The sequence below is a fragment of the Rissa tridactyla genome, chromosome 2 (assembly GCF_028500815.1).
Source record: "Rissa tridactyla isolate bRisTri1 chromosome 2, bRisTri1.patW.cur.20221130, whole genome shotgun sequence".
NCBI lineage: Eukaryota > Metazoa > Chordata > Aves > Charadriiformes > Laridae > Rissa > Rissa tridactyla.
This window is the reverse complement of record NC_071467.1, coordinates 27,172,956-27,189,124: the sequence shown is the minus strand read 5'-3', so window position 1 is coordinate 27,189,124 and position 16,169 is coordinate 27,172,956. Positions and strand designations below refer to the sequence as shown.

Sequence of the window (16,169 nt, the reverse complement as noted above, 5' to 3'; positions counted from 1 at the left end):
GGGTGGGTGTCAGGAGGATGGGGCCAGGCTCTTTTCCGTGGTGCCTGGGGACAGGACAAGAGGTAATGGGCACTTGAGCATAGGAAGTTCCACCTAAACATGAGAAGGAACTTTACTTTGAGGGTGGTGGAGCACTGGAACAGGCTGCCCAGAGAGGTGGTGGAGTCTCCGTCTCTGAAGACATTCAAACCCCACCTGGACGCGTTCCTGTGCAACCTGCTCTAGGTGACCCTGCTCTGGCAGGGGGGTTGGACTAGATGATCTCCAGAGGTCCCTTCCAACCCTACGATTCTGTGACTCTGTGATTCTGTGATTACCCACTCCATCACGATATTGACTTGAAAATTTCCTAATACAGAAGGTAAAACTCATTGACAAGGAAAAATTTCAAAACCACTGGTCTTGTTGGAGTCATAGAGGTGATATTTCTGTGACGAATTTACCAAATTTCAGCATCACAGTCTTCGGAAAAAGTCATACATATTACAAGTAATTCCTATTTTGAGGCAACCATTAGCCAAAGGAAGGTAATTATCAATCTCTAACATTTCAGATGAGAAGCTACATTTGACCAAACTCTATCACCCACAAACAAAGCCACTTTTGTATTAATTAACAACATGCTGATGACTGGTTTATGAGAAAAATAAATTCTGACGTATTCTCATGAATAACACAATCGTGTTTATAACTTGTCCTATTTTAATGTGAACTCACAAGCCTTCACCTATTAGGGCAAGGACTGTCAAATGGCATTCACAAGAACAGAGCAGGTTTTACAGGCTGCTCTTCAAAATAAAAACCTGTATGGCGCACCGGGAAAATTTCCCCCACATATACTGCCTAACTTTAAATGAATTTGTGGCTTTGGTAATGAGCTGAAGAAGCTGTTCTCCTCCCTTCCCTGTTCAGCACATCCTGTTATTACTGGAGCAGCAGAGACACAGTGGCACAAAGGTAAAGTACTGCCTGAGAAGAGCAGCTCGGGAACGGCTACGATTAATGAACAGATAAACACAAATATGACTGTCTGCCTGTTAAGAAAGAACAGTCACGAGCTCATTAGGGCAGGAAGAACCCATGATACTGTTGCTACAACAGCCCTGCTTTAAGTAGACAACCATAGCACCTTAGCTCCTCTCTTAAATGAGAAGCTGAGGGAAGCCATCAAAAGGGAAGAAAGTAAAAACATGACTTTCACTGTTCGGGCTGCTCCAAAGGCTCCTCCGGCAGCAAAGGCTAAATAAAGGTGCCCTGAATTCAGAATTTGCTGTCCAGAGCAAGTCTTACTACATTATGCAGTAATACAGCTCCAGCTTCAGCCAGGCGAGAGCTGGGGAGGTGGCAGGTCACTCCCCAGCCCCTTCGTGCAAAAGAACATCTACAGCTTTCCCACCAAAAGCAGAAGGCATGAGCTTGGCATTCTTCGACTGCAAAGCACTCCCACAGACACCACGGGAAACAACTACGCAGAGACAAGTTTCAAAAGGACAACAAAAGACAATTTTACTGGCACCTCCCCGAGAACCTAATAAATTAAAGTAAAAAGCCTGAACATCTCAGTTTCTATTTATTTGTGGTAACAAATCAGGCACCAGTGATGGTAGGAGACTCACCCTGTAGGTTAAGCTCTGCTCTGTTCTTTTTTTGTAGCCTGTCCAAAGCAACCCAGGACCGCACTCCTACTCTAAACACCAGCAGCTCCCCACTGAGCGGGGGTGATGCTTTAGGAGTGCAGAATCAGCGAAAGGGCTCCCCTGTCATTTCCCTCCCTGTCCCTCCTCTCTGCTGACAGTATCACAGGGGGAGACGGTGTCTCTAGAGAAATGGGGACAGTGCCAGCACCAGTACATTTTTATTTAACCCAGTAACAGACATACAAAGCTCCTCTGCCTTGGCACGTAACTTTTTTTATACATGAAGGCAACAGCAATTAGCCTGACTAATGCTTTGTGTAAATCCTCCAAACCCTGTTTATTCCTTACTTCAATAAATGAACCATTGATCCATTGAGAAGCTGCTTCGTTCCGGACATCTTTATCTCCTCCTGGCCATTTTTTTGCCCTGTGAAAAATAAAAAGCTGAGATAGCTCTGCTTTGGTATCAGAACTAGCTTTTCTTTCAGCCTCTTCTTCTTGAGCAACACGGTGAGCTGTGAGGTGGTTGTCTCCTGGAAGAACTGGACATTCCATTTTGATTTTCTTCCATTCTCGTTCTGCAAGGAGAAGTGCAACAGCAGAATGACATCAGTTTGTCACCAAACTCCACACTCACCTCCTGCGGCTTCGTTCTTTAAAATTCCTCCAATCTCTTTGTGAAATGGGAGACTCTATATGCTGCTTAGTTTTTCCAAGATTCAGCGAAACGAAGCTCTTTGTAGCTCACATTTATAACTCACCTGAACAAACACCTTTTAGGGAGAATTCGGGCAAGGCACGAACTGTGCTGCAGGGCTGTCAGCTTTTATCTGGTTTTTTTTAGTGATTCAGAATAAGACAACAGAATCAAGCCTATTGTTTGACTAGTCATGTATTTATTTGCGGTTTTAACATGCAAAACCAGTATAACGATTATAGAAGTTAGAAAAAATATAGCACTGAAAGAAGTATTCATGCAGAATGAGGCTTCTACTTGAACTATCCTCCACAATCACCAGTTAGTTGATTTCTCCCAATATTTATAGTTCATCATTACAACTGCCAAAACTGGCAACCACCAGGATTGTTGTCTCAATTAAGGACAGTAAACAGATTGTCCCTTTTTTTTTTTTAATGAAAAAATCTAAAATGTAATACTTCACAGTTTAACATGTTTATTCACTTAAACAAGCTAAAAAATAGTGGTGTGACATCTGCTTGAGAGACACTAGTACCTAACATTTTGGCTGTCTCCCCACCAATTTGATTATGATTAAGGGGGGGATGAAAGGAAGAGTAGAGGATTCTGTCAATTAAATGCATTGATGAACTACAAAAAATACTGTCTGACTTTTGGAAAAGTGTAAAAATACATCTCCAAAAGAATGTATTACAGCAAACTAAGAGGATGATGGGGAAAAGTGTTGCAAAATATCTCCGTCGGCTCTTTCAGGGAAAAATATTGTAAGCATAAGATCACAGACAATCTTTGCCAGTTTATTCATCTCATGGATTCATTTCCCAAAGTGCAGGCACAATCCACTACAAAATCTTTTAAGAAGCGGTTCCAACATCACATTTCTGCTGTCTTATTGATGTGCCATATTGTTATTTTCTTAGTCATAAGCACCACTAATTATTATGCTACTGTAAGTAAAACTTGAAATGCGATCAAGATCTGTAGTATCCTGTTTGTTGGCACTCTAACTTGCCTCGTCTGCATTTCAAGTACAGTCCTTTAGTGAGAATTGTCCTGAATCCATTTGACCTTCACCAGCTGGCTCAGTTGTGCCTTACAGGCACAATCCCATATCAGAGCAAAATGAATCATCGCTCTGCCGGTAGCTGCTAGCAACATTTTCCTCCCTGAAAGGGCAGCATTCAAAACTTGGCCCTAAGTCAGCAGATAAGCCTCTTCCATGGTAGCAATTTTCATGGAAATGGGACGAGCGGTTTTGCAAGGCTTTCACTGTGCCTTCGTTTCATAGGGTTGTTTAAAAAAACATTTGTTTTCAAACACAACTTGTTAGGTCAACTACTCTAGATGACACCTAAACAGATGAGTTTGCTCATGTTGCGTATGTTCGCAGTTATGTGTCGCAACGTAATCATAGAATGGTTTGGGTTGGAAGGAACCTTAAAGATCATCTAGTTCCAACGCCTCTGCCATGGGCAGGGACACCCCCGACCAGACCAGGCTCTCACAGTCTATGTGTCGTCCCTGCTGCCACTGGTCTGATGCATGGAAGGAGCTATGACAGATACTGAATCACATGATGTCTATATGATACGCAACAGTGAACTTTAAATAAAGCGTTCTTCAAGAAAAGTTTAAATATATCTCTAGGGTCCATTAGGGAAATGCTTAACATGCCTCCTAAGCTTCCAGTAAAATATATTTATGGACTCTAGGAAATAGCGTTAAAGCCCTTTCATCAGTGGCACTAGTAAAACTACTATATCGAGGCTTCTGTCCTGAGATGCTCTACTTGCTGGTTCTGCTTTTGTAGGATCAAAGGGGAAAATGAAAACTGCTGAGGAAAGATTTACTGAGCAAAATCACTGCTGGAAGACTGTTGTGGCTTCCTAGCCAGAGACTCTTCCAGATGGGACATCCGCTCCCACCCAGAGCGTGAGGACTCGGTATAGGCATCTCCTCCACAACCTCTGCTGGAAAGAAATTCCCTCCACAAGCAGAGGGAAACAATGATACTGACATCTACCCTTTCCCCAGAGGTGAATATCCTTGAAAAAATCTGCCCTGTTAAGCCAGGGCTGCTGTGTGAACAGCTTGATCAGCAATCTTTCTTTGAAACAGGTGTATAAAATTATTACTTTTATAATAAAGTCAATCTGTCTGAAGTTGATGGGAGCTACACGGAACAAGTTTGCAGAAAGACATCTGTTCTACTGGTATCAGGTAGGATGCCAAGGAAAGTTCTCTCTATTGTCTTTTAAGTATTCATAGGCTACGCTTAGTTTTAATATGAGCTTAGGGGCTAGAACTGCCTAGAATAATCCAGGTATTCTAAAACTGTTGAGTATCACTGCTCACGTTTGAACATCATGCTGTTTAGATTGCTTTAATATCCTTTCAAGTGTATATATAATTCAGTGTGACACGTCCAACATTAATAAGAGCACAAAAATAGTAAAAATACATTTATTATTAAAATAGACACTAAGCAGCTCATACAAAGATAGATGGTCCAAAAACCAAGAGGCATTCAATCTGAGATACAATTGAGGGCAAAATAAGTCACACGTTTGCAAGACTGAAATCAGTCTCTACTTTAAAATACCAGGCATGGACAATGTCGCGCTCCAGAAAGCAGAAATAACTTCAGGTCAGTTTCTGATTTTCCCTTGGAGTAAATCAGTTGTAATTTCAGTGAACTCAGGGGAATCATAAATTAGTACGCTCAGAAACAGACCTCACTGCTAGTATCGTTGTGTTTGTGCCTTCTAGAAAACCAAGGATGAATAATTTGATGAGAAGTGGGAGCTTTTAGCTTAAAAATACTATTGAGATAGTCCCATTAAAAATTATTGCACTGATAAGGGAAAAAGTGTATTTGCTGCAATATTTGCCATGTATTTCTATGTACACTGAACAAAAGTCTATCCAGTTTATCTAAGCAAAAGGAAATTTTCTTGTTACATGAGAATATCTTTCATGTGAATGAAAAGGCCTAACCTAAAGACAGCCAACAAACTGCAAACTATGACGCTTGTGGGCAATATAGACTGATAAGCCACAAATCAGGGAAGCTGCTTCAATCACACATATATGCACTTCAGATTTTGTCTATGAGTCATAATTATGGGAAATGTAATCCTCCTATTCTAGGATTTTCATGTTCACAAATTTGACAGTAAGAACACCTCGCTTCTTCAGGTAACCGATTCAGAAAGCAAGTTACAAGACAACCCGCACGAAGCGGATAACGACACATCATCCTCAGGACACGCATCACCCCGAGAGCCTACGTGCAGACATTAAGAAAGCAATCCTTCCAGTATTTTATGGAATAAGAAAATTGCTCATGCAAAGTAACGGGAGAGGTCTGCAGCTTCTGTGACATGTGGTGTGGCACTGGCGAAGTGAAAGGCATGTCACATCCAAGGAGACAGCTTGTGATACGCTTTTCTCTCCGCTGAAAGTCGGGCCATGTGTCAGATAATGCTTCGCCATAAACGCAACATGTTGCTAAGCGTTTGGTCATGTGTTTTGGATTAGCAGACTATAGGTCATATGAATGCGAAACTCTTAGGATTTTGTGTCCGTAACAGTCATAATTAGAAAATGAGAAAAATTTGCACTTATATGTCTATGCTTCTTTTTCATATCCTTCTTGGAAGACTTGTACTCTGAATTTCTAGAGGAGGTGTTTTGCATTGCATAAAGTGAATGAGGAGTACGACAGATAAGAAGTGGACCCTTAGAGACTCATAATGTATATGGTCATAGTTACTGTATGGTTTAAAAAGTAACTGTATTGATCTAAGTTCCTTAAGTGGTGATAATGGGACCGTGTCAATTTAAAATAAATATATTTTCCATTATAATACTTGCTATGATTTGTATCCCTTTGTCTTCAAAATCACTGTAAGAAATATTAGTCAGGCATTTCTGGAACAAGTCAGTAAATATCTCAATTGCAACTAAACCTAACATTCAGCCCTGAAATTGGTATCAAAGATAAAGCTAGTTTGCTAATAGAATTTCAGAATTATTATAACTTTTCTAGAAGTCAACCTGCCTAACTCCCTTGCCACATTCGGCACCAATGGCTCTATGCTTTTTTTGGTATCAAAGTGAATCTGAACTAGAGAAAGACTGACCACATTTGTAAAGCGATCAAAAATGAACCTTTACAACCGCAAAGCTCAGTTATATGCCAAAGCCAAAGCAGAACAGGATAAAGCCAGGATTCTACAGCTCCCTGCAGCTGCTATGACATACCGACTTCTTCAAGTGGCTTGTGATTATCAAAGGGATCACAAATGTTATCTACAGTGCATACTCTGAAAGGTACTTTGCAAGAACCGAAAGATGTCATGGAGCCAAGATTTTCCCAATTATTACTACACACGAAAAAACAAAAAGGTTTCTTATTACGTACAGATTCTCACATTAGTTTGATGATTAAAATGATTGTATAACTGGAAAGCAATTTTTTTACAACATCCCCCTAACAGGTAGTGCAAGCTGATACCACAGCCAGCAGGAAGAGTATAATTAAAATACGATTTTGACTTTATATTAATAATAAGAGCAATACACTAATTAAAACCAACATCGACTGAACTTTCTATTTACACTAGTTCAGACAGCACAGGAGGCAAAGAACTGTGTTTCAGAGGCATATGTGAATGTTAGAGCTTCTGTCATCCAGGTGCCATTTCTGACAGAACACATGTGTGCCGAACAGTTGGCAAAAGAATGAAAAAGATTACTGCAGATATATGGGCACACAGAATCTGGGATGACATAAAATTAAGTCCATATAGGAGGTGACAGACTGCTTCTAAAAAGGTTCTTTTTTTTCCTACAATTTCTTCCATCTTCGTGCGTGCGCGCGTGCACACATGCACAAGAAAGATTAAAAGGGAGAGAAAGGATGAGGGGTTTTTTTGATATATTTTAAATACAAATCAAGAAAAGATTTTTTTTTTTATTTGGTATTTCTGTTTTCTTTTGGGAAAGGAAAAGGAACCTAATTTGGCTATTAGGAAGCTTTGATTCCTAAATTTAGTCAAGGCAGATTCTCCTCCTGTGAAGTCAGCATCAATACCCATGATAATAATAGCACCTGTCTTTTGACATCAAAGTTCTCTGCCTGAGAAAAAAATAATGTAAACAATAAACTTCATGTACTGTACTGCTGCTCCTGGCTTTGGTGTTAACCAAACCCACTTGCTGGCCATAAGTGTTCTCTTATTTTGGAGATCTGGAATGTAAAAGTGACGGACATATTGCAAAACTTTCTTATGAATTTGGACTGCAAGAAATGGCATCGTTTACTGTCTCACAGTGAAGGGACTGTGTGTTCCTACGTAGTCTTGTTCAAGCTGAAGAAATCCTGATGATAGATTCATTGCATCTGCTAGTTTTCATCTGGATCCAGATCAAGGTCAACTTCATTGGAAATGTTAAGATAAAAGAAAGCATAGAAAGCCAACAAAAATACCAGTATGGCTGCAAGGACAAGGGCAACTTCCTGTAGAAATAAGAGAAAAAAAACAACACCACAAAGCCTGTTAGAAATAGTAGCATATTTTCAGATAAATCAGGAATAAATATTATTTCCATTCTATAATGCACATCAAAATAACATCAGACATATATAATTGCATAAGGCACTGACACTTTAATGATTTCTTCTTTGCGATTACCATTTCAGAATGTTATAAAACCCATCCACTTAATAAAGATTCTCATAAGTCTGATATACTGCCAGATACAGGATATTTGGCTTAAAGATCTTTGGTCTGACCTAGAAATAGGAGCTTTACATCCTTTTATTATGCTATTCCTTCCTTTTTAAAAGAAAAGACAGAATTCACAAACCACAGTTTTGAACACAAATTTAAGTTATGAATTTACACTGTGAATTTTGATGTTTTCTAGCAATATGTTACTGCTTTTTGCCAACAAATTTGTAATTTTTTAATGAAGCAAACACAGTATGGTGGAAGTCAATGAAAATTGCTACCTCTACCTCCCAACCTCCTGGCATGCATTACAATATAGAGCTACAAAATCCTTCAGAATTGGATGAAAGTTTTCTTCCTTCCCCTCTGCAATAAGGCAAAAAGCACAACAATTTGCACTTGCCTCTCTTCCCATAAAATATTGCAACTTGCTGCATCTTCCTTAATTAACATAAAAGAGTCTTCCAAAGTATACATGATTTATAGCAGCTTTCAGAAGCAGAAAAATGTTTTTGTACTACACGTCACACTCATTATGTGACTGCCTATCATCATGTTCTATCTTAAGGCTGGACTCTGTTAAGCTCCAACTTTAGATCTCAGATACAATAAATCATAGTATGATCACCCTCTTTATAACACTACTTCTTTCAAAGTCACAGTATTTCACATTTTTAAGTTTTTATTTTCCTGGAAGGCACAGCACACTTCCTATAGTGTTGACTCATTTTGCTAGACAATGAAAGAAGAAATATAAATTTGAGAAAAATCCTTATGTTCCTTCAGCTCACAGAAAGTGCCACTTCCACAGCTAAAAACACGCACTCCTTCATTCCTTATCATCATGATGTATTTTTAAAATCATGCTCAAAAGGAACAGGTTAGTTTGTAGCCCCCAAAACCCTTTTCCCTCTACAAAAAGAAGCAACAACCTCCCCTCCAAATCTCAGCTTCATATTAACCTACAAACCATCCGCATCAGAAGAATCCAGCTGAATACTTCAAAGGAGAGAAAAAAACAGTTCAGCGACTTTATAACAACTAATCTGAATTGGTACAGAAGATGTCATGTCAAATCTACTCTGCCAGTGGGACTGAAAGGAGATGCCTACACCACATCTAGACAATCACACATCCTTTACCACCCAAGGGGAGCATCTCACCCTCTTTGGTGTAAGATTCATCATGTCCTCTAAAGATGTCAGATGAATTCTTCCTAAAAATGCCTATTTCTCCCCTTAGACTAGAAGGGGAATGGAGATGATATCTCTGGTGTGGAGACCTGCAGTGTAGGATGAATTCCATCCAGTATCTCTAGATCGGTGGCGGCTTTGTGACCAACTTTGTGTGTCCACTGCCATGAAGGAGTTAAAACTGTGCTAGCTTCATTTTTTAAAGTCTAGCCCATAATCTGGCATTCTTCTATAGAACAGCATTTCATTTGCATTTACATGAATGCATTATATAGTTTATCAGAATGTTGGATCAATAATTCAACATATGCCATCTAATAAACTTTGAAATACTACTGCCTAGTTGGCATATGCTCTATAGGAGTCTTTGTTCTATAGAAACCTTCGCTTTACATTTTATATGGATGATTAATTGAGATGTACTTTAAATTTATTTTACCACATTAAAATTGCTCCTGTAAATTTGCTGAGGCTGTTTGCTACAGATTTCAACTACATTTTCCTCTTAGAATTATATCATCCTCTGAACCGCATCCTCCTGATTTCTTATGATTTGATTAAAAAAAAAAAGAAAGTACATCTAATTCACTAATATATTAAAGGAAAGTGATTTTTGCTTTGTTGCAGTTGCAACACGTCAGTATCTCACAAAAGGGCATGGCAGCATCAGACAGGTTTCATTTATTTCCTTGTATCCACAGCTGTGCTCCCAGACCCATCTGGCCACACAGCTACTAATCTTAAGAGGATGTAATAAACAAGTGACATACAACTGCAAGCTCCATCTGCTCAGGAGAGTGGACAACAAAACCGTACAATGCAGGCACCGTTCACACTTGACACAGAGAGCAAATTCATTCCAGTATTAAAAAGTTTTCTTCCCTTGTTTGGATGCCACGCTTGCCACCCTTTCTGCTTTACAATAGGTTCACCTTTCTGTTCGTTCTCCCCCGTCTCCCCATGAAACGCTGTGGTAGCAGCAGCAAAATCTGGGGGGATGTTTGCATTAAAGATTTGTTTTCTAGGAAGCGGAACTGTGAAAATCCTGGTTTTTATTCTCAGGCTGCCCAGTAACTGCTTTGACAGGAGTAGTTCTTTAATTCCTCCGCCTAAGTTTTACAGCGAATAACACTGAGATAACAATACCGCTTTCCTTACACAGGCATTAGGAACTGGGTGGATCAATATTTATTAATACTGGGAATGAAAAGGTTACTGAAATTCCAGGTTTGAGAATTATGCAAGAACCTTAATTTTGAGTTACTGAAGAAGGCAGAGTAACAAAAATCTAAAATAAACAGCCTAACGAGGGACACCTGGCCCTCAGCTAGGGATCTGTAGTCTCTTAAGAATTGTATCCAGTTTATGAACCTTTATAAACATAAATTTTGCAATGTAAATAGCAAATGAGATGCTACACCACTACACTGTCTTTGCAACAACAGTATATATTGTCATTTTAATTTGTTTTATACTTATCAGGCTTTGCTATTTGTATTTTAAGCCATGCATAGAAATGAAATGTTAAAATACTCCCCGCTCGGAATGTACAGCTCCCTTTCTCTTGCGCTTTATGGATCAGCCCCATCATCCCTCTGCGAAATCCATTTACTCAGAAGATTTCACCATGAATAATTAACCAATATAGAAAAAGTCCTATAGAAATAAACTTAAAATGATCACAGGGCTGCTTCTCCTTTTTGTTCTCTTTTATGACACGGTACAGAACACTAGGAAATAACATCCCTGCTCTCAAATCCCCAAGTACAGTCAAAGAAGCCTTTAAAAGGAACAGAATTTTCTATTATATTCTCTTATATTTAGAATAATGTCTGTAGAACCCTACTGATTTTACCTTGGTTAAGTTTTTCAAAAACTTTTCCATAAAGGAAACACACGCCATTACATCATAACGTACATTTAATTCTCCTATCATTTTTGTCAGTTTTAGGTCTCTCATGCAAAAATACTTGGATAATGTCCTCAGATTCACCCTAATAGAGCAAGTTGCAGAGTTGGGATCTAAACAAGATTAATCAGGAGATGAAAAAATAGGGCTGAGGAAAAAATGTTGGTTATAATAACACAAATCTGGACACTGTGTATGACAGCATCATATCTTACACATACAGAGAAATATCACACTTTCGGGAAATTTTGGATTTTTAACGTATTTTTAATTGTCCTCCAAAGAGAATTGTACCTTTTTTTATCTGAAAGCAGCTTAAAACCAGGTGAAAGTGTACTACAAATTGCTGTCTTTGAAATGCTAAACTATCCCTAGCTATTTCTGAAAAGAGATGAAAAGAAAATCTTGCTGACCAAGGATACCTGTAGAAATAAAACAAACACACATGGACTTGACAACCAACCTTTTTATCCCGTATAATTTCTAACTGGAAGACTTTATCTCCATATTCACTGGGACCATTTTTTAGAGTTTCAACAAAATCATATTTAAAAATGGATGTATACTTCCTTAATGCAGCACATTCTACATCTAATACAACGTAACAAAAGTAATTTATTAACTTTTATCAGTAATTTTTATGTTACAAATTTTTAATTGTAAAAATTTCAGATGGAACAAAGATCATAATTGTATCAAATAATGAGAACAAGGTACTATTACAGAGTCATCTAAGAGGTCTGGCTATGTGATCCCAAAGCAACAGGATTCATTTTAATGCAGATAAATGCAAGGTAATATATACAGGTATCAAATATGTAGTTAGTACTTACAAAGTGGAGGACTCTGCCTTGAAAAACTGTGATTCTAAAAAGGTCTTTGCATGTAAGGGGTAACCGCTCCCTCAGTGTGATCTCTGCATGTACAAAGGCAGAGGGATTTCCAGTAGGGTGATGACTGGTATTTATTTTATCACAGAGAAGAATGAGAGGTAGTTTGGTTACAGCATATAACTATATACACCATACACCTGTATTTAAGTAAGGCGCTTCACAGTGTGGGGTCCTTCTATCTTATTTATAAGAACCTCTCACGGTCCAGCTGCGGTTAGATAAGCTCAGTCTTGAAATAAGATGCCACTTCCCAGGAGCAAGAATGATTGAACATTCCAGTTACCTCTTGGGGAAAATATGGATTTCCATGGCTGGGAGGCTTTTCTGGTCAGATCTCTCAAAAAAAGTGCATTTTTATTTAGCTGTTGGGAAGAATACTTCAACTTGGGCTTGTGTGAAAAGGAGGTCCTGGCTGCCAGCCTTGGAGTGGGTGAACTCAGCCCTCCGGGCTGCTCCCCTCCTTCAGGACCTTAGGAAGACTGGGATTACTTACATGGTCAGTGCTATATTCCGAACCCCTCAAGAACCAGATTGTTAAAAATAATGGCACCTCATGCTTCAGACTTTTCCGTATAGGATCAAAAGCAGTTTCCTTCTTTTTCAGGAAATTTTCCTCCAATTGTATTGATTTAATTTCTGGGATTTGAGGTTCGGTTGTTGCCAATTATCCTTTGAAGTGTTAGAGATTGGTCATAAATAGAGGACAAAGCCTGAGAAAGACGGACTACTGCTCCAAGATGGTACAGAAAATGCTCCTGCTTGGTGCCTCTTGTTCACATGCTCAAACCACCACAATTACTGTACTTATGTGGACAGGTCAGGCCAGGGTCAGATGGGAGCAATCTGATTTTGTTTTTCTCTTTGTATGGGTTTTTTCCCCTCCCATTTCAAGGTAGTTATCAAGGTCTGACTACTGGGATCACTGGGAATCCACACTCTGTTCACTGGTGGCACATTAAGCTGCCCCGCTCTTTATGTGAGTCACATAAACTGGTTTGAAGACCCCGTGTTTTGGCCATTATAAAGTGCTTGGACTTCCTAGAAAGTATTTGGCTGAAATTTTATGATCTGTAACACATAGAAGACCAGATCTAATGATCTAATAGTCCCTTGTGGCCTTAATTTCTGCAAAGCTATGAAACTATATTCCCAAATTATCTTGGCAAAGTAGTTCACTAACTTAGCAGATTACGAGCAGCATGAAATCAGAGAAAACCCTTTGCCAAAATACACTAGGAATGTCTTGTTATCTATTCAAACATAACTTGTTCCAGATGAGATAAATTCTTAATAGTGAGCTAGCCAGCTACACAATAGATTAAGGAGATATGCAAAAGAATGACAGACTGTAAAATCTCACTTTTTTAGGAAACATTTTTTCCTTAGTTCAATCAATGTACTACGTTGCTAATCTCTACGGAGTGGTATTCTGCAGTCAATTATGTCTTTGCAAGTGGGTGTAAAATACTACTGTTCAGACTTGTGTCTACCTTTCAACAAGAGAGAAATCTTCATCATCTAGCCCACGGACCACTGATTCATTCTTGCAGCCTGTGAAAAAAATCTTTTCCCAAGAACTCCCATTACTTTCAGCCTCGGCGTACCAAACCCCAGCTATCTGGGGCTGAGTTTCCACATTCCTCAAAACATTTTCTGCTTGCCGCCCTCCTGCCGGCACCTCTTCCTCTCCCACCGAGAGTAGCGTTAGCCCCGATGGTGCAGAACCCTTGCTGCTCCACCTGGCCAGGGCGAGCAGGTAGGCTTCCACCAGTGCGAGCCCCCCACGGGGGGACAACAAAACAACCACACAGAGAAGGTTCAGAGGCTCCCTTTTTGGTACTGCTACGAAGAATTTTGTCTTATCCAAACACCGTGAGACGTACAGCTTACTACTTTCTCTACGAGTTGTTCCTCGAGAGAGGGGTCCTGCTTTTCCAAGAGATACCATGTATTTTGGCACTGTCTGCATTGGTGCCACATATAAAAACAGAGCCAGCACAATAGCTCTGCTACAATATTTAATTTTAAAACATGTTTAAAGAGCAAATATTACACACCAAATACTAGCATGGTCACCCTGCTTGAATTAACTTTTGATAGTTATTAGTGCTTAGCTGCTTCTCTGACATTATCAACGTGGATAAAATCTCTCATTGGGGAAATTAAAAAATACTAAATGCCAGTGACTGAAAGAAACTTTGTTACTTTAAACCTTGCATTAAAATGACAAGGCAATCAAAGTTTGACAAGACAAGCTAATTAGTATGCCAGCAATGAAATGTGAAGGATCTCCGGGGGATTGGTTCGGAAAAGTTTTATGTCATTTATAGGGCCTTTTTTTTAAGGGAATGTTGTCAGCTCTCATGGTGAAATACACAACAGTTGAATTTCATTACCTTCATAGAAATTAAGGACTAAAATCCTTCACTATTTTCCAGTCCTCTTTTGCGTTTCCCCCTAAATACTACCTCAAGGTTACAGCCAGGAATATAAGCTCTTCGGGACACTAGTGCAAAACAGCTCTAGAGGCAGGTATTTCACAGAATTATAAAAATATTCCTCTTTCCCAGAGAGCTTGTACTTTTACATGTACGATAAGGATATCCTTCTCCTACAATATTTTTATTAACTGCAACTTAGTTTTTTATAAGGAAATGTTAATATATTTTGAAATGCTTTATACTGCATCATGTACTGAAACCTGGATAAACAAATAAAATGTATGGTAACTACATATATGTATGTGTTTTCTCAAAGACTTCTTACAAGAACTTTGGACCTTTCTATTTAAAGTGCTGCCTACTTATTTCATTGCACTGTAGTTACACCGCTTTTTTTCCCTCAACACGGATTGAAGTTAATCAACTGTCACAGCACAGAACCGGGGCCTACATCATATTAAAAAGCCTAAAATCCCAGGCTTTGGAAGGTGAACCGTGTCGCTCATCACCTTCAGAAAACTTTGTTAATAAGAAGTGACAACTGTGACGATACCTTCCCGAAGGAAGAGCTCAGGCATGCTCAAAAGCTCTGAATATTAGGAAACAATTAAAGGAACGCACAGTCAAGCCTCAAAACAGCTTCAGGAAGGTACATAACCTGATGGGACCTGACTCTGCTGAGTCTTCTGACGGCCACAGACATGAGGAGCGGTTTAACACTCTGCTGCCACACTCAGCAGGAGAATTCAAGAACTTCTTATTTCAAAATTTATCCAGAAGACAACAGAGGAGTATCTGGGATAGGTGTGGAGGAGGAAGGGAAGAAGATTGCTCCGGGACAGCTGGAGGAACTTAACAATGGACTGAGCAAAACAAGCCCTGCCTGAGAGAGGAGGAAGAGGTTACGGGGCTTCGCGACCCCTGGGGTAGGGAGGGCGATTTCCCTGCCGACACTCCAGGCACATCCACTGCCCACGGGGAAGCTCCGCTGAGCTGGAGGGATAGAGCAGGGTGAAGAATTGTCACTGCGAGACGGGAAGAGGTGCAAGTTTACCCCGAGACATTAAATATGCCTCGCTTCCCTGCCGAGCGCTGCGGGGTCTGTCAGCAGAAGTGCAGAAGTTTATTCTACAGGGATCGCCCGTATTCTGGTGTAACGCTGAGTAAGCCTGAGGTTGCTGGCATTAAGCAGGCTCAGGGAGAAGGATGCACACAAAGGCCCTGCTCTCCTTCCCCCGAAAGCCTAACTTACCTAACTTACCAACTTAAGTGCCCAACTTACCTTCCCTTTTGCTTCAGCTGTGTCAGCTTTCCCCAGCAATTAGGAAGCAAATGACTGCGATCTGTTTGGGGATGATCCACAGTCCTAATTTAAGGTCCAGACGTGCAAAAAATGCTACAGCCGGAAGACAATATTTTAAAGAATTTCTTTCTTTTTTCTTTTTAAAGGCGGAGGCAGAATTGCAGAGCTGAGACAGTGCACCCTGCAACCAGCAGAACCCCAGAAACCCAACATCCCACGGCCTGGGCAGCACGTGTGAGCCCTGATGGCAAAACTCATTCTTACCTGGAAGTCAGCTGGTGCTCTGCTATAACATGCAGGAACATATTTGTATAAAATGAACTCTTCTTGATTTCCTTACTAATACTTGATTCTT

At 39.8% G+C, this 16,169-nt stretch overlaps 1 protein-coding gene across 2 annotated transcripts in view; it reads right to left on the bottom strand.

Annotated features, from left to right (window-relative positions):
• Nucleotides 1–2,497: 2,497 nt before the first annotated feature.
• TRIQK (triple QxxK/R motif containing) overlaps nucleotides 2,498–16,169 on the bottom strand; it is a 63,450-nt gene continuing 49,778 nt past the window's right edge. For both annotated transcript variants that reach the window (XM_054192098.1, XM_054192099.1), the window contains exon 4: nucleotides 2,498–7,861. In XM_054192098.1, the coding sequence (XP_054048073.1) occupies nucleotides 7,748–7,861 (114 nt within the window). In that variant the 3' untranslated portion in view covers nucleotides 2,498–7,747. The remainder of the gene's footprint in view (nucleotides 7,862–16,169) is intronic.